The 26,106-nt window shown below is 46.1% G+C and overlaps 1 protein-coding gene across 2 annotated transcripts in view; it reads right to left on the bottom strand.

Annotated features, from left to right (window-relative positions):
* kif5ab (kinesin family member 5A, b) overlaps positions 1–26,106 on the bottom strand; it is an 88,803-nt gene that overhangs the window by 59,188 nt on the left and 3,509 nt on the right. For both annotated transcript variants that reach the window (XM_073071241.1, XM_073071243.1), the window contains exons 2-7: positions 14,732–14,819; positions 11,541–11,614; positions 9,813–9,917; positions 7,219–7,267; positions 5,334–5,389; positions 4,641–4,728 (exon numbers count right to left, since the gene is read on the bottom strand). In XM_073071241.1, the coding sequence (XP_072927342.1) occupies positions 4,641–4,728; positions 5,334–5,389; positions 7,219–7,267; positions 9,813–9,917; positions 11,541–11,614; positions 14,732–14,819 (460 nt within the window). The remainder of the gene's footprint in view (positions 1–4,640; positions 4,729–5,333; positions 5,390–7,218; positions 7,268–9,812; positions 9,918–11,540; positions 11,615–14,731; positions 14,820–26,106) is intronic.

The raw sequence follows: 26,106 nt of genomic DNA, 5'->3' as shown, positions 1-26,106 counted from the left end.
CCATAAGACATAAAGAGCAATATTAGGCCGTACGGCCCAGTGAGTCTGTTCCACCATTCCATCAAGGCTGATTTATCATCACTCTCAATCATATTCTCCTCCCTTCTCCCCATAACTCTTGATATCCTGATTGATAAAGAATCTATCAAACTGCTTTAAATATACACAATGACTTACACAATATTCTGGTAAATATACCTAATGCCTCTACAGCCATTCATGGCAATGAATTACACAGATTCACTGCTCTCTGGCTAAAGAAATTCCTCCTCATCTCTGTTCTTAGAGGTATGTTCTTCTATTCTGAGGCAGTGCCCCTTGGTCCTAGTTTCTTCCACTATAGGAAACATCCTCTCCACATCCACTCTATCAACGCCTTTAAATATTTGAAAGGTTTCTTTTTTTTTATGCAGGTTGTTTAATCTGAGAACACTCACACTTGGAATCATGCATTTACTCATACAATAAGTATAACCTCCTTTTTACAAATTATACAACTATACATCTATAATGAGCAAAATTGCTGGCAGCTCTCCTTCTATGGAATTATTTTGGCCTCATGAAACTTGTTTCCATTTCACTCCAGAGTTCCTTCTAAAAATGTAAATTCATCTGCAGCATCTACTGCATTATCCAATTCATTCCGCTGAATAGTTTTACACTTTGCTTGCAGCGCATATGTGCACGCATCCTTTGCAATCACTTCAACAAACAGCTCTTCATATATTAGTTTTGATCAAAATTTTCTCAAAGCGCAGGACTCTATTTGAAAGGTTTCAATGTGATCCCCCCTCATTCTTCTAAACTCCAGCAAGTACAGGCCTAGAGCCACCAAACAGTCCTCATATGTTAACCCTTTTGTTCCCAGGATAATTCTCATGAACCTCCTCTGAACTCTGTCCAATGCCAGCACATCCTTTCTTAGATAAGGGGCCCAAATCTACTCGCCATACTCCAAATGTGTTCTGACCAATGCCTTATAAAGCCCCCTTCGTTCCCACTCTTCCATTCACCAGTCAACCAACCTTCTATCCATGCTAGTGTCTTTCCTGTAATACTATTGGCTCTTGTTAAGTAGCCTCATGTGTGACACCTTGTCAAAGGCCTTCTGAAAATCCAAGTAGGCAGCATCCACTGACTCTCCTTTGTCTATCCTGTCTCTTATTTTCTCAAAGAATTCCAACAGATTTATCAGGCAAGATTTTCGCTTAAGGAAACCATGCTGACTTCAGCCTATTTTATCACGTGCCTCTGAAACCACATCCTTAACAATTGACTCCAACATCTGCCCAACCACTGAAGTCAAGCCAACTGGTTTATAATTTCCTGCCCCCTCCCTTCTTAAAAAGTGGAGTAACATTTGCAATTTTCCAGTCCTCTAGAACCATTCCAGAATCTAGTAATTCTTGAAAGATTCTCTCCACAATGAAGCAAAATATTTATTGAGTATATCTGCTATTCCTTTGTCCCCCGTTACTATCCTCCAATATCACTTTCCAGCTGTCCAGTATCCACTCTTGCCTCTTTTATCCTCTTTGATATTATTGGCTAGCTTACCTTCATGTTTCATCTTTTCTCTCTTAATGGCTTTTTTTTTTTAGTTGCCTTCTGTTGATTTTTAAAAGCTTCCCTATCATCTGGCCTCCCACCAATTTTTGTTATATGCCCTCTCTTTTACCTTTTATGCTGTCTTTGACTTCCCTTGTCAGTCACGATTGCCTCATCCTCCATTTAGAATACTACTTCATCTTTGGGATATATCTATCCTGCACCTTCTGAATTGCTCACAAAAACTCCAACCATTGCTGCTCTACCATCATCCCTGCTAATATCTCCTTACAATCAACAATGGCCAGCTCCTCTCTCATGTCTCTGTAATCCCCTTTACTCCACTGTAATGCTGATACATCTGACGTCTTCTCCCTCTCAAACTGCAAGGTGAATTCTGTCTTATTATGATCACTGTCCCCTAAGCATTCGTTTACCTTAAGCTCCCTAATCAAATCTGGTTCATTACACAACACATAATCCAGCATTGTCTTTCCCCTAGTGAGCTCAACCACAAGCTGCTCTAAAAAGCAATCTCATAGGCACTCTACCTCTTTTTGCCATTGCCTCTCTGAATCCAGCACCAACCTGATTTTCCCAATCTACCTGCAAATTGAAATCCCACACAACTATCGTAACATTGCCCTTTTCTATTTCCCATTGAAATTGGTATTCCACATCCTGGCTACTGTTCAGAGGCCTGTATATAGCTTCCATCAGGGTCTTTTTAACTCTACCCACAAGGATTCTACGTCTTCCGATCCTATGTCACCTCTTTCCAAGGATTCGATTTCATTTTTGACCCACCCCACCTCCTCTGCCTTCCCTCCTGTCCTTTCGATACAATGTGTATCCTTGGATGTGAAGCTCCCAACTATAATCTTCTTTCAGCCACATCTCACTGATGCCCACAACATCGCACTTGCCAATCTCTAACTGTGCTGCAAGATCATCTGCCTACTTCTGTACACTGCATGCATTCAGATACAACACCTTCAGTCCTGTATTCATCATCCTTTTCAATTTTACCTTCATGTTACAGAAGTTAAATTCTGAACTCTCTCTAAACTTTTTGCCTTTTTCTTTATTCTGGAGACTTTTGTAATCTCACCTGCACTCTCTTTTCTTTTTGCTTTATCCTCACCTTTCCAAACTTCTGCTGAACCTACTATTTAGTTTAAAGACACAATTCAACACATCCCACTGAGTGAAAATTTGCCCTGTCATCTCCCTATCATTCCTCACATTCTCACTGCACACTGCATCTACTTGTATACCAACTGCCCCATCCTCAGCCTGATCCCTCTGGTTCCCACCCCCTCTGCCAAATCAGTTTAAACCAAGAGTTCCCAACCTGTGATTCACAGACCCCCTCGGTTAATGGTAGTAGTCCATAGCATAAAAGAGGTTGGGAATCCCTGATTTAAACTCTTCCCCAACAGCTCAATATTGGTCCCTCTTGAATTCCATTGTAACCTGTCCCTTTTGTACAGGTCATACCTTCCCCAGAAGAGATCTCAATGATCCAGAAATCTGAACCCCTGCTTCAGCTACGCAATCATCTGCCAAATACTCTTATTCTTATCCTCACTGGTGTGGTAAGCAGTCCAAAGATTACTCCCCTTGAAGGCCTGCTTTTCAGAATCTATTCTGAACCTTTTCAGATCTTCTACATCCACTGTATAATGGGGCAAGCAGAACTGTATACATTTATCTACACTAATCCCATTTACCAGCACTTTGTCCATGGTGATTCAAGTGCTTTTTCAATGTTGTGAGTCTCTCTGCCTCATCAACCCTCTCAATGCATATTCCAACCCCCAATCCCACCCTGACTGGGGAAATATTTTCCCTCCTTAGATCCCCTTGAAACCTACCTCGCACCTTCAACCCAGGTCCTCTTAGACACTCCCACCATGTGGGAAAAATAATCACCAAGTCCTGTAACAAACTTCTACAGATGTCCTGACTGGTTGCATCATGATTGAACGTGCAGGAATGCAAGAAGCTGCAGAGAGCGGTGGACTCTGCCCAATACATCACGGGCACATCCCTCCCCACCGTGGGTAGTATCTACAGGAGGTGCTGCCTCAAGAAGGCAACGTCCATCATCAGAGATCCCCACCATCCGGGCCATCCCATCTTCTCACAGCTCCCATCGGGCAGGAGGTACAGAAGCCTGAAGTCCCACACCACCAGGTTCAGGAACAGCTACTTCCCTTCAACCATTCGGTTCCTGAACCAACCGGCACAACCCTGATCACTACTGTTTAGCACCATTTTGATCAGTTTGCATGTCATTTTTTGTTTTAATCATGTGTTGTTTAAAATTATGTAACACTTATGTCTCCTTGTGAATGCTGTGTTTCAGATGCTCTGTGCCTGTGAAGCTGCTGTCAGTTTTTCGTTGCATCTGTGCACACAGGGACCTGTACAGGTGACAATAATCTCCACTTTGACTTTGCTAATTATGTTTTCTTGTGAATGTTGTGTCTCTGATGCTCTGTGCCTGTGTTACTGCATTGTTTTTCATTGCACCTGTGACAATAAACCTCTGACTTGGACTTTCATCTTTCCCTCTACTGATTTTATACACCTCAATTTGATCCTCCTCTGCTCCAAGGAAAAGCAACCCCACCTCTCCAGTCTCTCCTTATAACAGAAGCACTGAAATCCAAACAACTCCTCTACACCCTCTCTGGTACAGTCACTTCCTTCAAAGAGTGTGGTGCCCAGAACTGCACACAGTGTTCCAGTTGTGGACTGACCAATGTTTTGTGATGTTCAACATGCTGTTGTATTCCATGCCAGGACCAATGAAGGCAAGAATCCTGCTCGCCTCCTTCACCACCTTATCTACCTGTGGTGCCTCCTTCAGTGATCCACAGACTCAATCCCCAATGTCAACACTTCCGGGGGCTCAACCTTACACCACAATCTGACTCTTGCTTGCCCTCTCAAATTGTATCACCTCACACTGATCAGGATTAAATCACATGGCATTGGACTCAGGAAGGGAGAAGGAGATTTGGGTATGGACAGGTGGGGAGGAAGCTGAGGAGCCCAGAACAGAGAGGGGATCCTTCACGTACTGGTGACTGCGACGTGACGATTGCATTTCCCTTCGTCTATCACATCCATCACCTCCTCTGGGCTGGAAACAAACCGCTCCGTGCAACCCTGCAAGACAGCAAGACGACCAGTCAATGATTCGACTTCCATCTCAAAGAGCGAGGGAGAAGAAACCATTTGGTTACAGAGACAGAGTACACACCAAACAGATCTACAGGGGCAAGAGGTGAAGATAAAGATCTCTCCACACCGTCCCATCACACACTCCCGGGGTGAGATACAGAGTGAATCTCCCTCCACACTGTCCCATCACACACTCCCGGGGTCAGACACAGAGTGAATCTCCCTCCACACTGTCCCATCACACACTCCCAGGGTCAGACACAGAGTGAAGCTCCCTCCACACCGTCCCATCACACACTCCCTGGGTCAGACACAGAGTGAATCTCCCTCCACACAGTCCCATCACACACTCCCTGGGTCAGACACAGAGTGAATCTCCCTCCACACCGTCCCATCACACATTCCTGGGGTTAGACACACTGTGAAATTCTGTTTGCACTCCCAATCATACACTACGAGAGACAGAAAACAAACAGCAGGTAGGAACTCAGTCAGAACAGCAGATTTGCTGCATTATCACATCTGACAACGAAAACAGACTCCTCAATCCATTGGCATAACCCATAGGCTCATCCCCTACTGTTCCTCACCTTAACAAAAGGAACTCTGTTCTTGTCCTCATGCACAGAAAGGTTCGTCTTTGCCACTAGGGAACAGAGAAAACATTTTAATTTCATAATGTGAGCACAGGCTCAGTAAAATAGACATATAGTGAATCTCCCGCCACACCGTTCCCGCACACACTCCCAGGGTCAGACTCAGAGTGAATCTCCCTCCACACTGTCCCATCACACACTCCCGGGGTCAGACACGGAGTGAATCTCCCCCCACACCATCCCATCACACACTCCCAGGGTCAGACACAGAGTGAATCTCCCTCCACACTGTCCCATCACACACTCCCAGGGTCAGACACAGAGTGAATCTCCCTCCACACTGTCCCATCACACACTCCGGGGTCAGACACGGAGTGAATCTCCCCCCACACCATCCCATCACACACTCCCAGGGTCAGACACAGAGTGAATCTCCCTCCACACCGACCCATCACACAATCCCAGGTCAGACACAGAATAAAGCTCCCTCCATGTCATCCCATCCCACACTTCCTGTGAGATAAAACAGAATGCAGTTCCCAAGCAAGTGAGAATCATTCTGTGAATGGCAAGTTAAGATGAGTTTCAGTCAAATTTCTGCTCAAGTTGGGGATTCTGGGAATGAGCAAAGAGGAAATCATTGAGAAGGAGGGGGGAGATTGCTGGGACAGGTTGAACAGCTGACATCTGGGATGTGGGCTGCTGGAAGCTGGTCTGACAGGAACAACCAGAAAGCAGAAATCATTGGAAATTCTGCAAAGAAGAATGTCATTAAGTTGTGATGGTGCACAAAGGTTTCATCAGCATGTTACCAGGACTGGAGGACTTGAGATATAAGAAGAGGCTGGGGCTAGACAGGCTGGGACCGTTCTCCCTGGAGCAAAGTTGGCTAAGGGGTGACCTAATAGAGGCTTCTAAAAGTATGAAGGGGCTAGATAGGGTGGGTGGCCACAGACCTTTCCCCAGGGTAGGGGAGTCTAAAACTAAAAGGCACATGATTTAAAGTGAGAGGGCATGTTTTTCACACAGTGAAAGGTTATCCAGAACTATGGGGTGTAGCTTTAAAAGCTGAGAGCAGTAATATTTAAATAGGACCCAAGGGTTCCTTTCTCCAGGAAGATGGTGGTATGTGGTGTTTATGGAAAGGGCCTTAACCACTTCCTCTGGCAGCTCTTTCCATATCCGGCTCACCCTCTGAGTGAAAAGGTTGCCCTTGAGTTCCTATTCAATCTCTCATTCCATATTATGTAGAGGTTTGTAAAGCACGTTGCCGGCATTGAGAGGGCCACAGTTATCGGAAGAGGTTGGCCAATCTGGGACTGCAGGGGAATGAGGGTTGACTTCAGTGATGAAAATTATGAGGATGTGAATGTACACAGTCTTTATCCCCAGGGTTGGTGAATCAAGAACTAGAGGACACAGGTTTAAGGTGAGAGGGGAGAGATTTAATAGGGGCAACTTTTTCACCCAGAGAGTGGTGGGTGTATAGAACAAGCTGCCAGAGGAAGTGGTTGAGTCAGGCTCATTTACAGTGTTTAGATGTTGATTGGACAGGTTGATGGAAATGAAAGGTTCAGAGCTGGGGTTCCCAACCTGGGGTCCACGGACTCCTTGTTCAATGTTATTAGTCCATGGCATAAAAAAAAGGTTGGGAACCCCTGGTTTAGAGGGATGTGGGCCAATGGGATTAGCTCCAGGTGGGTAACTTGGACAAGTTTGGCCAAAGAGCCTATTTTCATGCTGTAGAACTGAACAACTGGTCAGAGGTGAAAACAAGACAAATTGGAAGGCTCCATCAAAGGGGTCAGTACAAGATTGAAGGGCCAAGTGGCTTCTCCAGATCAAGGTGTGACCTGCCGTGCACTAGAGTGTGACTTACCATCGAGCAGGTCACGTATCTTGTCCATGTAGATCTCAAAGTAGGAAACCTGAGGAGGAGAAAGGGAATGAATGATCTTGATACATCACTGCCATCGAAAACTTGAGGGACCGAGTGGCCAACTCCTGCTCCATGTTCTTTGATGGTGATGGGGACAAAGACCTGAACCCAGTTTTAACCAGCCTCTGGGTGACCTGAACAGTGCGGTGCGGGAGAGGGAGGTCAACCCAAAGTCCAATACTGCCTAGACCAAAATCAGAAACAGGTTTGTTATCATGAACATATGTTGTGAAAATTGTTGTTGTGTGGCAACAATACGGTGGCACCTCCCACCCTCCTTCGCTCCAAAGAGAAATGCCTTAGCTCGCTCGACCTATCCTCACTGGGCACCGTGGTAGTGTAGCAGTTAGCACGACAGTATGACAGCTCGGCATGTCGGAGTTCAATCCTGATGTCACGTGTAAGGACTCTGTACATCCTTCCCTTGGAATGCTTTGGTTTCCACTCACAGTCCAGAGACATATTGGTTAGTCGGTTAATTGGTCATTGTAAATTGTCCTGTGATTAGGCTCAGATTAAATCAGTGATTACGGGGGTAGGGGGGGGGGGTGAGTGGAGGGGATGTAGTTTGGTTCAAAGGGCCTGTTCCACTCTGAATAACTACAAATAAAACATGCTCTCTATTCCAGCCAACGTCCTGGTAAATCTCCTCTACGCTTTCACATCCTTCCCGAACTGAACACAAATTGAACTGATGGTACAATTCTTTAAAGTTAGACCATAGCTGGAATATCGCACTCAGTTCTGGTCACCGTGCTGTGGGGAGGATGTGATTGTACCGAGGATGGTGCAGGAGAGACTCACCAGGACATTGCCTGGTGTGAAGTGTCTCAGTTACAAGGAGAGGCTGTGCTTGTTCTCCCTGGAGCAGAGCGTGCTGAGAGAGCACCCGATAAGTTGAATTTAAAAGTGTACATACACAGGGGAAAGCATCCTATTGAGAATTATCATTGCCTCCCTCTGCAACTGGATCCTTGACTTTCTCATCGGGAGACACGGTGCACTTCAAGTGCTTAGTCCCCTGCTCTATTCTTTGTACACACACGTCTGTGTGGCTAGGCAAAGCTCCAATGCAATCTACAAATTCACTGACGACAATAAAGTGTTGGACGGATCACATGGTGAGGAGTCAGCGTACAGGAGTGAGACCGGACTCCTGGTTGAAAGGTGCCACAGCAATGTCAGCTGATTGTGGACTTCAGGAAGAGAAAGGAGGGCAAACATGCGCCAGTTGACATTGGGGGATTGGTGGTGGAGAGAGTCAGCAGTTTTAAATCCCTGGGCGTAGCACCTCAGATGACCTGTCCTGGGCCCAGCAGACAGATGCAATCACAAAGAAGGCACACCAGTGCCTTTACTTCCTCAAGACAGTAAGGAGGTTCATGTCACTGAACAAATTTCTACCCAAGTACTGTTGGAAATATCCTGACTGGTTACATCACGGTCTACTATGGTGATTCAAATACACTGGAATGTACGGAAGTACAGGAAGTAGTGGATTCTGCCCAGTACATCACAGGCACATCCCTCCCTCCCCACCATGGGTAGTATCTACAGGAAGTGCTGCCTCAAAAGGGCAACATCCATCATCAGAGATCCCCACCATCCGGGCCATCCCATCTTCTCACAGCTGCAATCGGGCAGGATGTACAGAAGCCTGAAGTCCCACACCAGCAGGTTCAGGAACAGCTACTTCCCTTCAAACATTTGGTTCCTGAACCAACCAGCACAACCCTGATCACCACCTCAGTACAGCAACACTGTGACCACTTCATACTACAATGGAATCTTTGTTTGTTCTAATTGTGTTTCTTTCTTGGAAAAATTGTGTATAATTTAAGTTTGATTTCTATTTTTCTTCTGAATAGTGTGTCTCTGATGCTTTGTATCTGTGATGCTGCCGCAAGTAAGTTTGTTCCTGTGCACACATGGACTTGACCATATAACAATAAATCAACTCAACTTCACCCTGCACTTGCCTGGGTGGAGTTAGTCCATGTTTTCCACATCCACCACATTACCTCTCCACCGTCTACAGGTCAGGAGTGTGATGGAACACTCCCCACTTGCCCAGGTGGAGTTAGTCCATGTATTCCATATCCACCACGTTACCTCTCCACCATGTACAGGACAGAAGTGTGATGGAACACTCTCCACTTGCCCAGGTGGAGTTAGTCCATGTACTCCACATCCACCACATTACCTCTCCACCGTCTGCAGGTCAGGAGAGTGATGGAACACTCACCACTTGCTTGGGTGGACTTAGTCCATACACTCCACATCCACCACATTACCTCTCCACCGTCTACAGGTCAGGAGTGCGATGGAACACTCTCCACATCCATGGCTCTACAAGTTAGAAGTACGATTTGACTTTATGACATGTGATACTGAACTTGTCTTTGAGTCTGACATTACCATGTGGACAAAATTATGAGCAGCAGTGATTAGGGGCATAGCAAGCGACTCTTGCTCCTGTTTCCTTATGTTCCCATTTCCCCAGACCCATCCCCAATGAATCCCATATGTCCTACCTTTATGTGAAACTCTAGGTTCTCGTCCATGGCGTATATATGGTTGAAGATGTCATGCGCGATCCTGGGTATGATGCCCATCAAGTGTGTGTCATGCAAAGAGCCCTGCAAGACAGAGGCTGTTAGAGGGCATTCACAGTGGCACTGGTAACCCACAATGTAGGAGGGGACTGTTCAGCCCATCTCATTGGGCCAGCCTATCCCTAACTCCTCCCACTCAACAGAGGTGGGAAAGCAAAAGGACTTCAACTTGGCTAAGTGTGTGATAATGGATTTTGGACATTCAGACATATAGAGTAAATGGCAGGGCACTGACGAGTGTTGTGGAACACAGGGACTTTGGAGTACAAATACACAGCTTATTTGGAGTGTTGGGAACAGTTTGGTCACCCTGTTTTAGGAAAGGCATTTAGGGTGCAGAACAGATGTACTGGACCAGAATTATCAGGAGAGGTTGGCTAGGCTAGATCTTTATCCCTTGGAGTGTAGGAGAATGAGAGATGAACTCAGAGATGTTTATAAAACCATGAGGAGCATGAATAAAGTGGATGGTCAGGGTTGGGGAGATTGAAATTGCACAAGCCATTGCCTATGGTGAGTGAGCATGAGATTTAAAAAGCAAGCAGAACATAGGTAATTAGGTGACTGTCAGGTGAGAAAAGGGGTATAAACAGCCAGTGGAGGGTACCCCTGTGGCCGTTCCACTCAATAACAAGAATATTGTTTTGGATGCCGTTGTTGGGTGGGGGAAGGTGGTGGGGATGATCTAACGGGAAAGCCTCAGCAGTCAGGACTCTGGCATTGAGTCTGGCTCTGTGCAATACCTTGCACTTTCTGCATTATTTTCCATCCCATTTTTCAATGGGTCCAGAATCCCACTACAAACTCCTCGCTGTCCAGAATTTTTAATTTTGTGGAGTGTAGATCAAAATTATGAGTATAGATAGGGTAAGTGTAAGCAGGCTTTTTCCACTGAGGTTGGGTGAGATGAAAGGTGAAATATTTAACAGGAACATGAGGGGAAACTTCTTCACTCAGAGGATGGTGCGAGTGTGGAACAAGCTGCCAGTGGAAGTGGGTTCAATTGTGACATTTAAGAGAAGTTTGGACAGGTATATGGATGGGAGAGGTGCGGAGGGCTGTGGTCTGGGTGCAGGTCGATGGGACCAGGCACAGTTACAGTTCAGCATGGACTAGATGGGCCAAATGTTTTTTTTATGCTGTGGTGCTCTATGAGTCTATGAATTTAAGAAGGGAGAGATTTAAAAGAGACCTAAGAGGTATCTTCTTTGCACAGAGGGCAGTGAGTACATAGAATGAGCTGCCAGAAGAAGTGGACAACTTGGGTATGACTGTAACATTTAAGAGGCATTTGGACAGGTACATAGAGGGTTATGGGCTGAATGTGGGCAACTGGGACGAGCAGGGAGGATGCTGTGGCTGGCATGGATCTGATGGGCCGAAGGGCCTGTTTCCCTGCTGTATTACTCTGACTCTGAGCTCCAGATGTACCCCCTCCCCTTTTGCCCTTCTACCTTCCTTAAAGTTTTCCACCGAGTTACACGACCCCATTCCACTGCTGGGTCTTGACCTGCAGCGTCGACAGTTCCTCTTCCCTCCTGCAGACGCTGCTCGACCCATTGAGTTCCTCCCACAGATAGTGTGTTGCTCGCCTCCCAGTTCACCAGGCACCAGGGGGTCGTGGACTCCAGGCACTTTCCAGCTTACCTCCATGGTGTGTGTCTTCCCAGATGAGGTCTGTCCGTAGGCAAAAATGGTACCATTGTATCCTGCCAACACATCTGTAACGGGAAGGAGAAGAGTGTTGGTGAAACTCTCCTGCCAAACTCATCGGCTGATTTGCCTTGAGGGAGAGCCACACTGTGGGAGGGAGTGCCGGGCTGTGGGAGGGACGGTGAGGTGGGAGTAATGAGTCGGACCTCCAGTCTCCCTGACAGCTACATCTGCATGAAGTGTATCGAGCTGCAGCTCCTCAGAGACCATGTTTAGGAAGGGGAATTGCACCTCGATGGCCTTCGGCTCATACAGGAGACTGAAGAAGTGACAGAGAGGAGTTACAGGGAGGTAGTCAGTTGCAGGAGGCAGGTGACTGCTAGATGGCTGTCAGGAGAGGGAAAGGGAATAGGCAGCCATTTCCCTCAGTAATAAGTGTAACCGTTTTGGATACTGTCGAGGCAGATGACCAGCTCTCTGGCATTGAGTGTGTCTCCATGGCTCAGAAGGGAAGGGAGGTGAAGAGGAGTGCAGTAGTGATGGGGGATTCCATAACTAGAGAAGCAGAAAGCAGATTCTGTGGACGTGACAGAGACACCTGGATGGGACTTTACCTCCCAGGTGCCAGGTCAGGGATGTGTCGAATCAGGTCCACAGCATTCTGAAGGGGGAGGATGGACAGCCGGACATCTTGGTACATACTAGCACCAATGACATAGGTAGGAAAAGGGATAAGGTCCTGAAGAGAGAATATAAGGACTTAGGTGGAAAGTTGGAAAGCAGGACCTCAAGGGTAGTAGTCTCCGGATTGCTGCCTGTGGTTAAAAAAAGGATGATTTGGCAAGTGAATTCATGGCTGAGGAATTGGTGCAGGGGAGGGCAGGGTTTCAGATTTCTGGATCACTGGGATCTCATCTGGGGAATATATGACCTGTACAAAGGGGATGGTTTACACCTGAACTTGAGGGGGACCAATACCCTTGTGGGCAGGTTTGCTAGAGCCATTGGGGAGGGTTTAAACTAATTTGGCAGGGGGATGGGAACTGGAGTGATAGGGCTGAGGATGGGGCAGTTGGCAGATGCAGTGTGTAGTGAGACTGTGAGGAAGGACAGGCAGATGATGGGGCAAAATTACAGTCAGTGGGATGTTAAAAGGTGGTGAGATGGAAGCAGCACTGAGGTAGCAGCAGTGAAGAGGGAGCACCATACTCCCCACATCCCTCTAAACTTACCCTACCCACATAGCTATCTAAGTGTTTTGTTTAAACATTGTAACAATACTCACTTCTACCACTTTCTACTTCCATATACCAACCACCCTCTGTGTGAAAAAGATGCCCCTTGGATGCTATTTAAATCTTTCCCTTTTCACCTTAAACCTGTGCTTTAGACTCCCAGTCCTGGGAAAATGCCCTTCCCTTGGACAACATTGGTGGCGTGGAGAGGGGAGACTTGTAGCTTGGGCAACTGCTGGTCGTCCATACAATCTTGCCCAGGCTTGCGCCCTGGAAACTTTCCAAGGCGAAAATCCATGGTCTATTGAGACTAACAGAAGCCTACATATACCTGGGAAAAAGACCATGAACTTCACACTCATTCTCTCTAAGTTGTTTATTGCCAATCTATCCAGCGCATCTCTCTCTCTCTCCGTTTCCCTCACTCTCTCTCCCACTCCCATGCAAACCCTCATTCTGTCCTATTCATTCCCTCCCAGTCTCTCCACTCCCCCTCTCCCACTCTCTCTCACACTCCCTGTCTCTCCCCAGTCTCTCTCACACTCCCTGTCTCTCCCAGTCTCTCTCACACTCCCCCCTCTCTCAGTCTCTCTCACACTCACTGTCTCTCCCCAGTCTCTCTCACACTCTCTCTCACACTCCCTGTCTCTCCCCAGTCTCTCTCACTCCCTGTCTCTCCCAGTCTCTCTCACACTCCCCCCTCTCTCAGTCTCTCTCACACTCACTGTCTCTCCCCAGTCTCTCTCACACTACCCCCTCTCCCAGTCTCTCTCACACTCTGTCTCTCCCCAGTCTCTCTCATGCACCCTGTTTCTCTCCCAGTGTCTCTCACTCTCCCCCTCTCTCTCCCAGTCTCTCTCACACTGCCCTTCTCCCAAACTCCCCCTCTCTCTCCCAGTCTCTCTCACACTCCCCCTCTCTCTCCCAGCCCTTCTCACACACACCCGTCCCCCTACCCCTCTCTCACTCTCTCACACTCCTGAGTTTATAAACTGCTATTTTTGACACTCCATCACTCTTGTTGTCTTTCACATTCCGGCTCCCCCACCCGCATCTCCACACTCCCTCCCTCACCCTCCTGCATTCCCTGTAGCCTTTCTGCCAACACTCTATCTCTTGCAAACCCTCTCCCTTGTACTCTGTTTAATCCACCCTCTGTCCACTGCACAGTTTCTCCTGCCTTCCTTCAGTCTCACTTGTATGAGCAACCTTGCTTGCATTCCTTCTCACTCTCTCAGGCCTCCGTCATTCCTGTGCTCTGTCTTTCACTCACATACCTACAGTACACTTGCCAGCTGTCCCCTGGGCTCCCTTCTTTTTCTCTCTCTCCCCACCACCCCCCCCCCCCCCCTCTCTCTCGCACACACATAGACAGACTTCCCTCTCTTACTAAGGTACATTTACTCTTTCTCTCTTTCATATAATCTTTCTCTCCCTTGCACTCTTTCTTAATCAAGAGGGTCTCAGTCCAAAAGGTTAACTGTTTATTTTCCTCCATAGATCATGACCTGCTACACACATTTTGTGTGTGTTGTTCAAGATTTACTGCATCGGCAGAATCTCCTGAGTTTATTCTTTCTTAATCCATCCCTTGCCAAGATCTCTCTCTCTCTCTCTCTCTCTCTCTCTCTCTCTCTTTCTCTCTCTCTCTGTCTGCCTGGTTACTCAAGTGAACATAAGTACATAGAAATAGGAGTTACAGAAGGCCACTCGACCCATCTATTCTGTCCTACCTCTCAATATGATCATGGCTGATCTACCTCAGGCCCTGCCTCCTCTTCTGTCCCAGCTCCACCCCCCCCCCCTCTCACTTTAGAACATAGAACAGAGTAAAATAGGAAGAGGCCCTTTCACACGATGTCTGTGTCAACTTCTGTGCTGAATTAAGCTTGGTCTAGCCAATGGCCATTAACCCTCCCCAAGATGTCCACCTGCAAGACCAGTTCACACCTCGCACAATCTGCTTGGCACAGGCATTGTAGACTTGATCCTGGCTGGTGTTGGTTGGGAACACACGGTCGAAGACAAACGGCTTCCCCTGCAAGAGAGGAGATAGAGAGGTGACTCAACGGACATAGGGAACATGAGACAGGAACCAAACCTTTGGGAGTCGTGGTGTCTGGTGGGTGATGATGAACACGCTCACTGAATGAGGATGATGATGGACTTGAAGGCAAATTATTGACCTGGATGGAAAAGTGGCTCATGAGCGTGTGTTACACAGTAAACAAATAGGCCATTTGGCCCACCATGTCTATGCTGACCATCCAGCACCCATCTTCACCAATCCCATTGTAAATGGTTTATTAACACATGAAACTCAGCAGGTTGGGCAGGATCTATAGAGAGGAATAAATAGTCAACATTTCAAGTTGAGAGCCTTTATCAGGACTGGAAAGAAAAGGGACAGAAGTCAGAATAAGGTGAGGGGGGGTGAAGGAGTATATGCTGGCATGTAACAGGTGAGACCAGGTAAGGGGGAAGGTAGGTGGGTGGGGAACAGGGGATGAACTAAGAAGCTGAGAGGGGATAGGTGGAAGAGATAAGGGCTGAAGAAGAAGAATCAGATAGGAGAGGACAGCAGACCATGAAAGGAAATGAAGGAGGATAGGAACAGAAGGGGTGAGAGGGTAACCAGAATGGGGAATGGAAAAGGGAGAAAGGGGGAAGGAGGAGAAATTACCAGAAGTTAGAGAAATCAATGTTCATGTCATCAGATTGGAGGCTACCCAGACAGAATATGAGGTGTCTCTTCCAGCCTCTCTCACACTCCGCCCCCCTCCCCTGAGTATGGCCTCATCATGGCAGCAAGCGAGGCCATGGGCAGGCATGTCAGAATGGCAATGAGAAGTCAAACTGAAATGGGTGCTACTGGGAGTTCCCGCCTTTTATTACTGTCACACGTACTGAGATACAGTGGAAATCTTGCCTTGCATACTGTTCATACCGATCAGATCATTACACAGTGCATTGAGGTAGAACAAGGTAAAACAACAGAATGTAGAATAAAGTGTCACAGTTACAGAGAAAGTGCAGAGCAGGTAGACAATAAGGTGTGAAGACCATGATGAGGTAGAATGAGAGGTTGAAAGTCCATCTGATCATATTAGAGGACCGTTCAATAGTCTAATAACAGTGGGATAGAAGCTGTCCTTGAACCTGGTGTAACGTGCTTTCAGGCTTTTTTATCTTCTGCCCAATGGGAGAAGTGAAAAGAGAGAATGTCTGGGGTGGGAGGGGTCTGATTATTCTGGCTACTTTACTGAGACAGTGAGAAGTGTAGACAGAGTTCATTGAGGGGAGTCTGGTTTCCTGATGTGCTGAGCTGTGAACACAACTCACTGCAGACCAACACTCATTCCTTAACTTCTCTGCCAGATAATTTTCCAAGGTTGTGAGAATCTCTATCACCACCACATACTCAGACAATGCATTCCAGATTCCAACCCACATTTCCCCCCTCGTCTGGGCAGGGGAAAATTCCCATCTCAGATCCCCGGTGCATGATTAAACAAAGATAACGAACAGATCAATGACATAATGAGTTGAATGAACTAAACTGATTAACTGAAATGGGTGTAGAAAGAATCAAACTGGGAGAAGGACAACCAGACTAAAAGGTGAATCTGTGGCAAAGTGGTCAGCTGCAGAAACTGACTGCAGCAGACGGGAGATACATCAAACTGACGTTGCTTCTAAATCGGAAGAAGCCCAGTACTGCTATCAGCTCTGAACTTGCAGAAAACACTGAAATGCAAGTACTCTCTTGTACAGTCTAGAAAATTCTTGTCAGAAGTGTTCTTCTTGCTGCCAAAAAGCCATTCTCCGAAGTGGAAACGAAACCAAGAGACTCACCTACACACTAAAACACAAGGACTGAGGTGCTGAACAGTGGCAGTAAGTACTCTGGACTGGTAAGTCAAAATCTGAAAATTTTGGCTCAAAGAGGAGGCAGTTTGTCCGTAGAAGAGCTGGAGACCGCTACATGGATGAATGTCTGCCCATGCAATCCCATCAGGGAGGTGTCTCATCAGTCCCAATTTCATTCTACAACATGACAATAACCCCAAACACATAGCCAAAGTCATAAAGAACTATCTTCAGTGAAATGGAAGAACATGAAGTTCTGCAACAGATGGTATGGCCTCCACAAAGCCCTGAACTGAAATTTGAGGTCTAGGATTACCTGGAGCGACGGAAGCAAGTGAGGCAGCCAAAGTCTGCAGAAGAACTGTGGTAAGTTCTCCAAGATGCTCGGAACAACCTACCTATTTTTTAAAAAATATATATATATAAAACTGCATGACAGTGTACCTAGGAGAACTAATGCACTTTTAAAGACAAAGGGTAGTCACACCAAATTTTGATTTAATTTTTTACTGTTTGTTGTTCTTTCTTGTAATTTTTTGATATTTTGTAACTTTTTATTTCATTATTTTTGAAAGCATCTTCGCTTTACAGATTTTTTACATGTGCCTAAGACTTTTGCACAGTACTGTACCTGCTCTTATCCTAATGAAGGCAAGTAACCACGTACCGTACCTTCTTCACCACCTCATCCACCTGTGCTGTCACAATGAGTCAGACAGAAGGGCTGAGGAACAAGTACTCAGAATGGGAGGATGAGTCCGGGAGGGTCCCACAACATCCTACACTGGGTCCGCTATTTGAGATCCAGAAGAAGCGACCATTCACCCCATTGAGGACAACTTCCAGAGACAGTGCCTCAAGGTGGCATCCATCAGTGAGACCGTCACCATCGAGGACATGCCCTCTTCTCATTAGTACCATCAGGGAGGAGGTATGGGATCCTGAAGACCCACACTCAATGATTCAGGAACAACCTCTTCTCCTCCACCATCCGATTTCTGAACTGCTTATAAACCCATGAACACCACCTCATTATTCCTCTTCTGCACAATTTATTGTAACTTGTAGTATTTATGTCCTGCTACTGTACTGCTGCCACAGAACAACAAATTACACAACCTACAGTGTGCCAGTGATAATAAACCTGATTCTGATTCTGGTCTGGCCAGAAACGGACTTTAGGTTGACTTCCTTCTCCCGCTCTGCAGTGTTGCAGGTCACCCAGAGACTGGTTAAAACTGGGTTAAGGTCTCTGCCCCCACCACCACCAACAAACATGGGGAAATGGGAGCAGAAGTAGGCCACTCAGCCTCTTAGACCTGTCCCATCTCTCAATGGTTGCTCTACCTCAGGACTGAAACTCCTCTTCTGTACATCTCCCAATCTTCAAACATTTATCTCCCTCCTGTTTAAATCTCCCCAGTGATCCAGTCTCTCCATTGCAGAGAATTCCAGAGATTCCCCACCCTCCTGCGACTCCCTCAAAGTGGAGCTGCAGGTAGACAGGCTGGTGAAGAATGCCCTTGGACTCTGGCCCTCATCAGTCAGGGCACTGAGTACAGGAGTTGGAATGTTATGGTGCAGTTGTACAAGATGTTTGTGAGGCCACTGCTGAACTATTGTGTTCGGTTTTGGTCACCCCACTGTAGGAAAGATGCCATGAGGTTGGAAAGAGTGCAGAGGAAATTTATGAGAATATTGTCGGGATTCAAGAGAGTAAGTTATAGGGAAAGGTTAGGCTGGTTAGGACTTTATTCCTTGGAAAATAGGCGACTGGGGGAGTGTTTTTATAGAGAGGCATAGATAGAGTGAATGTAAACAGTCTTTTTCTGAGGGTAGGGGAGTCTAAAACAAGAGGGCAAAGTCTTAAGGTGAGAAGGGGAGAACTGGAGGGACAGCTTTTTCACACAGATGTTGGTGGGTAAATGGAATGAGCTGCCAAAAGAAGTGGTAGGCGTGGATACAATGATGATGTTTAAAATACACGAACAAGCTTATGGATAGGAACGGATTAGAGGGATGGGGTGAAAATGCAGGCAAATGGTCACCTTGGTGGGCATGGATGTTGGACCAAAGGGCCTGTTTCCATGCCGATTGAATCTATGAGTCCCTGCACCCCTCAGTTTTCAATGACTGCATACCCAATCTTGTAACTGTTTCTCATCTTTCAAGACTCTCCCACTGGTGGAAACACCTCCCCTGTTCTGTGCCCTCATGTTCTGAGAAGTTTCAATAAGATCCTTGGAATGAAAACTGTGGTTGTGTCTCTTCTCAATTTAAGTCATGGCCTTGGTGCTTCCAGGGGATGGGTGGGAGGGAAACAAACAAAATGCTGGAGGAATCCAGCCGGTCAGGAGAGGAAAGAGCAGCCAATGTTTTGGGTTGAGACCCTTTATCTGAACTGAAAGGGAGATGCTGGCATAAGAAGATGGAGTAAAGGCTGGCAGGTGGATCCAGGTGAGGGTGAGAACAGCAACAGTGAATGGTTGAGGTGACTCAAGACTGCAGATGGTGGAATGCGATCAGAGTGGAGAGTGGAGCACGGAACCAAGGGAGGGAGGTGGCAAGGGTAGAGGGGAGCAGTGGGGTGTGTGGGTGATGGGCTGACGGAGAGGGTGGAGGAGGGATAATGAGGGATAGGTAGATCGGGAAGAGGGAGAAGAGGGATAAAGGAGGGAGGGTGACTACTTCACAGAGGTATGACAGAGACACAGACTGCCCTTCATGTTCGAAGGAGACACATCCACCACGACTTCCTAAACCACCACAGTCAGCATAGAACATAGAACAATACAGCATATGAACAGGCCCTTCAGCCCAGCATGTTGTATTGAACTATTTAAATTCCTAATTAAATGCCCAGCTAAACTGATCCCTTCTGCCTGCGCAATGTCCATATCACTCCATTCCCTGCACATCCGTGTTTGTCTAACAGCCTCTCAAGTACCTCTATTGCATCAGCTTCTACCACCACCCCTGGCACCAAATGCTCTCTGAGTAAAAATATTTACCCTTTGAACTTACCCCTTCTTGCCTTAAATGGATGTCCTTTGGTATTAGACAGGGTAAGATTCTGGCTGTCTACTCTATCTGTGCCTCTCATAGTCTTATAAACTCCTAATGGGTCTTCCCTAAGCCTCCGACACTCCAGAGAAAACAAACCAAGTTTGTCTAACCTCTCCTTACAGCATCAAAGCAACTGCTCTGCCCTTAACCACAAAAAAACTGCAGAGAGTTGTGTCCACATCACGGAAACCAGCCTCCTCTCCATGGACTCTGTCTACACTTCCCTCTGCCTTGGTAAAGCAAGCGACAGAATCAAAGACCCCACCCACCCCAGACATTCCCTCTTCTCCTCCCTCCCATCGGGCAAAAGGTACAAAAACCTGAAAGCACGTTCCACCAGGCTCAAGGACAGTGCCTACTCCACTGTTATCAGACCATTAAACGGTCCCCTACTACAATAGGATGGACACTTGATCTCATAATCTACTTCATTATGTCCTGATAGTCCTGACGAAGGGTCTCGGCCCGAAACGTCAACAGTGCTTCTCCCTATAGATGCTGCCTGGCCTGCTGTGTTCCACCAGCATTTTGTGTGTGTTGCTTCATTATGATCTTAGCACCTTATTGTCTGCCTACACCGCACTTTCTCGGTAACACTTTATTCTGCATTCTGTTGTTGTTTTACCTTGATACACTGTGCAATGAAACCAATTTACATGCCAGTTCCACGCATGCATGCACACACACATGCAAAGAGGCAGCACCACAGATCAAGATTGAACCTGGGTGTCTGGGGATGTGAGGCAGCAGCTCTACCAGCTGAGCCACTGTGCCATGGTATGAATAATATTGGAGACAAACACACTGTCTCCTGTTGATGAGTGCAGACGCAGATTTCCATTAAATTCAATAACATTGGGGGGGGGGGGTCAGCTGATATTAAATCCATACTTAATCCAAAAATGAGCCTATTGCTATTTGAAGCTGAAAGCTGATGGAGATGAGAGATGACCACTCTACATTCACCAAATACAATGCTGTCCAATCTGCTAGAACAGAGTGCTTTGAGGTTCCTGTATTTACTCATTTTGAGAAGGGAAAGGGGTTCACTGGGTACAACAGAAACAGGGACAGGTGGTTCTGCTGCTCTCTAGCACAGGAGGTGCTGTAATGGATGTTCAATGCCCAAGCCCAGGGTACTTATTTCTATCCTTTGCTTTTTAGCACAGCAGATGAAACTGTCCAAGGTTCAAGATGAATTGGAATCACGTTTATTATCATTGATTTACATGATGTGCAATCTGTTGTTTTGAGCAGCAGTATAGTTGAAGACAAAAAAAAATTCTATAAATTATGTCACAGAAACCAGCCTCCCCTCCATGGACTCTGTCTACACTTCTCACTGCCTCAGTAAAGCAGCCAGAATAATCAAAGACCCCTCCCACCCTGGACATTACAAAAACCTGAAAACACATTCCACCAGGCTCAAGGGCAACTTCTACCCCGTGGTTATAAGATTATTAAATTGTTCGCTGACACAAGTTGGACTCTTAACCTTACAGTCTACGTCATTTTGAACTTACACCTTATTGTCTGCCTGCGTTGCACTTTCCCCCGTAGCTGTTACACTTTATTCTGCATTCTGTTATTGTTTTACCTTGTTCTACTTCGATGCACTCTGTAATGATCTGATCTGTATGAACAGTATGGAAAACAAACTTTTCACTTCACCTGGGTACCGGTGAAAATAATAAAGTAGTTCCAATTCTAAAAGTAAGTAAATAGTTCAATAAAAATGAAATAACAAAGTAGCGTTCATGGACCATTTAGAAATCTGATGACAAGAGTGGAGGAAGCTGCTCCTGAATTGTTGAGTGTGTGTCTTCAAACTCCTGTACCTCCCCCCCGATGATAGTGATGGGAAATGAGCATATCCCTAATGGTGAGGGTCCTTAGTGATGGATGCCACCCCATCACCTCTTGAAGGTGTCCTCAGTGAAGGGGAGGGCTGTGCCCGTGATGGAGCTGGCTGAGCTTATAACCCTCTGCAGCCTCTTACAATCCTGTGCATTGGAGCCTCTCTGGAAATCTGTGTCTTTGATGATCATTATATAATTTAACTTCCAACCTAGTATTCTTTGCTCATCCTTTTGACCTAATCAAGAGATCTCAGATGGTGATGACGAGGCATACAGGAGTGAGATAGATCCGCTGGTTGAATGGTGTCACAACAACCTCACACCCAGTGTCAACAAGACCAAGGAATTGATTGTGGACATCAATAAGGGGAATTTGGGAGAACACACAGAGGTCCTGATTAAGGAGTCAGCAGTGGAAAGGGTGAGCAGTTTCAAGTTCCTGGGTGTCAACATCTCTGAGGATCTATCCTGGGCCCAACACAAAGAAGGCACACCAGTGCTGTACTTCGTTAGGAGTTTGAGAAGATAGGGTATGTCACCAAAGACTCTTAGCAAATTTATACAGATGTATGGGGGAGACTGGTTGCATCACCGCCTGGTGTGGAGGCTCCAATGCACAGGATCGCAGAAGGTTGTAAACTCAGCCAGCTACATCATGGGAACAACCCTCCCCACCGTCGAGGGCGTCTCAAGACAGTGGCACCCATCACTGAGGACCCTCACCATCTGGGACATGCCTTCTTCTTGGTACTACCATCAGGGAGGAGGTACAGGAGCCTGAACACACACACTCAGTGTTTCAAGAACAGCTCCTTTCCCTCCGCCTTCAGACTTCTGAATGGTTCATGAACCCACGAACACGACCTTTTATTTAATTTTGTAATTTATACTATTTTTATATCTTTGCACTGCACTGTTGCTGCAAAACAACTAATTTCACATCATAAGTCGGCACAACATTGTGGGCTGAAGGGCCTGTAATGTGCTGTGAATTTCTATGTTCTATAAGTCAGCGATAATAAATCTTATTCTGATGAACAATAATGTCCATATTGTCCTGATGAAGTCTGTGATCTGATCAGGGGACATAAATAACATTGTGCACGTTAACCTCGTCAAGACGTGCATTCAATCAAACTCATTGATACAGTTATGAAACTGCTTTCAAGTGAGGTTATTACAAGATGATTGTTTTAAAATATTAGAAGCTAGTGTGGAGTTAGGAGTTACAGGGACAGAGACCATCTCCTCAGCCTTGTTCTGGGAAGGATCTCTTCCCCAGAGCATTCCTTCAATGATTTGTTTATCTGTAACTCAACGTTTTTTTCCCCTTAGTTGCAAGACTGTACTTGTGTTTTGGAAAATTATAATCCCTGTTAGAAATTACTCCTCAAAGTAAAATGTACTGTGAGTCGTCTGTTTTATTAGCTGTGTGTATCTCCTTGGCTGGGAGATGGGAGAAATAATGGTTTGAAATAATGATGTTTCAGCTAAATCCCCCTGGAAAAGAGACTAAAATAGATAAGTAACTTAGTCTGCAAAAGTAAAATAGATGCAGCATCATCTCTCCTCAGTGAGGGTACTAGCAGATATTTATAACTGATAGACGTCACATCTAAATTCAGGTTAGGACTCTAGTATGGGTGCACTTGATATCACAGCAGTGCTTTTAAGTCCATTGATCCTGTTACAAAGGAATAGAAGATTATTTAACATCTTGTACTGTTAGAGAGGAACAAGAGGAGGCTTAGTTTTACTTACAATAAAACAAATCATGCTACTCAGCTAGCTAGATGCATTCCAGACCACGGCAGAGCAATTAGCAGTCCAAATTCACCTCCCCCCACTACCTTCCACAGTACCCTGCAGACGAGGTCAGTGAGTACAGGAGCTGAGATGTTATGTTGAGCTGTACAAGATGTTGATAAGGCTGCACAGAGTACTGTAAACACAAGAGATTCTGGAGATGGTGGAATCTTTGAGTAATGCACATAAAATGCAGGAGGAGCTCAGCAGGTCCAGCAGCATCGATGGAGGTGATTAAGTAGTTGATGTTTTGGGCCGGTACCCTTCATCAAGACTGGGAAGGAAGGGGGCAGAAGCCAGAATAAGAAGGTAGGGGAGGGGGAGCAGGAGAAGCACAAACTCTTGATCTTACATCCTAACTCGTTCTGGCCCTCGCACCTTATTGTCTGCCTGCTCTGCACTTTCTCTGTAACTGTGACACTCTATTCTGCATTCTTTTATTGTTTTACCTTGTTCTACCTCGATCTAATGATCTGATCTGTAGGAACAGTATGCAAGGCAACCTTTTCACTGTACATATGACAATAATAAACCAATTCCAACTAACTGAGCCACCCAGCTACATTTTCATTTATATACATCACAAAACAGAGGTCCCAGTACAGATCCCTACAGTCATGGACCTCTAGCCATTGACCACTACCCTCTATCTTCCATGGACAAGCCAGTTTTGAGTCCAAATGGTGATGTCACTGTGGACCCTATGCATTTTAATTTTCTGGATGAGCCTACCGTAAGAGACCTTGTCAAGCAGTTTACTAAAATCCATGTCAACAACACCCACAGCTCTACCCTCATCAATCACCCTCGTAACGTCTTTGAAGAAGTTCGTACTTGGCGGGCAGCACAGACATGGGGACTGAAGGGCCTGTTTCTCTGCCAAATTAATATGTGCCACTGAGAGAGAAGGACCGATCAGAGAGATGGATTTAAACTCTGAGATAGCCTGTATTTTCAAATATAATGCATTATTTTATTAGCAGAGATGTACTGTATGACCTTGGAACTGCCTCAATTCACTTAGCAACAGTGGCCACTCAATGGTCTTCTTTTCATTTAATTTATTTCACCTCCTCTCCATTGGAAGTCGAGTTATTTTACACTAATGGGCTTTGGGATCATGGATATTCCAAGGATTAGTTGTGGTGCAGAGGGAGGAAGCTCCTGTCTCATCAGCAATGAGACAGGAGAGACCAACTGTCTGCGCACACAGATACCTGGGATGAGAGGCTTCCATTATACCAGTGCCTAAGAAGAGCGTGGTGAGCTGCCTCAATGACTATCATCCAGTAGCACTTAGATCCACAGTGATGAAGTGTTTTCAGAGGTTGGTGATGAAACATATCAACTCCTGCCTGAGAAACAACTTGGATCCACTCCAATTTGCCTACCAGGGCAACAGGTCCACAGCGGATGCTATCTCATTGGCTCTTCACTCAACCCTGGAACATCTGGACAGAAAAGATGCATACATCAGGATGCTCTATATCGACTACAGCTCAACATTCAGTACCGTCATCCCCTCAGATCTGATCAGTAAGCTTCAAGACCTTGACCTCAATGCCTTCTTGAGCAATTGGATCCAGGATTTCTTCACTTGCAGACGCCAGTCAGTTCAGATTAGCAACAACATCTCCTCCACAATCTCCATCAGCACAGTTTCACCACAAGGCTGTGTGCTTAGCCCCCTGCTCTACTCACTTTACACTTACAACTGTGTGGCTAAGCACAGCTCCAATGCCATAGTTAAGTTTGCTGACAACATCACTGTCGGAGGCTGAATCAAAGGTGGTGATGAATCAGCATTCAGGAGGAAGACTGAAAATCTGGCTGGGGGTGTCATAACAACAACCTCTCGCTCGATGTCAGCAAGACCTAGCTCCTGATTATTGACTCTATGGGGAGGAAACCAGAGGTCCGTGATCCAGTCCTCATCGGGGGATCAGAGGTGGAGAGGGTCAGTAACTTTAACTTCCTTGGTGTTATTATTTCTGAGGACCCGTCCTGGGCCCAGCACACAAGTGCAATTACAAAGAAAGCACAGCAGCACCTCCACTTCATTGGGAGTTTGCAAAGATTCAGCATGGCATCGTAAACTTCGACAAAATTCTATCGATGTGTGCTGGAGAATAGATTGGCTGGCTGCATCACAGCCGGGTACAGAAACACCAATACCCTCGAATGGAAAATCCTACAAAAAGTAGTGGATACGGCCCAGTCCATCATGTGTAAGGCCCTCCCCACCATTGAGCACATCTACACGAAAAGCTGTCACTGGAAAACAGTATCCATCATCAGGGACCCCCACCACCCAGGACATGCTCTTTCTGGCTAATACCATCAGGAAGGAGGTACAGGAACCTCAGGACTCACACCACCACGTTCAGGAACAATTATTACCCCTCAGACGTCAGGCTCCAGAACCAAAGGGGCTAACTTCACTTGCCCCATCATCGAAATGTTCCCACAATCAATGGACTTACTTTTGAGGACTCTTCATGTTCTCGATATTTCTTGTTTGTTTATTTATTTATTTATTCGTTCGTAGTATTTCTTTCTTTCTGTTTTTGCACACTGGTTGAACACCCTAGTTAGGCAGTCTTCCATTGATTCTATTATTATTCTGTAGATTTATTGAGTCTGCCCACTAGAAAATGAACCTCAGGGTTGTATGTGGTGACATTTGCGTACTTCAATAATAAATCGAAGGAGCCTGAGGGGCGG

This window comes from Hemitrygon akajei, chromosome 18 (assembly GCF_048418815.1).
Source record: "Hemitrygon akajei chromosome 18, sHemAka1.3, whole genome shotgun sequence".
Taxonomy (NCBI): Eukaryota; Metazoa; Chordata; class Chondrichthyes; order Myliobatiformes; family Dasyatidae; genus Hemitrygon; species Hemitrygon akajei.
This window is presented reverse-complemented; position numbering and strand designations above follow the sequence as displayed.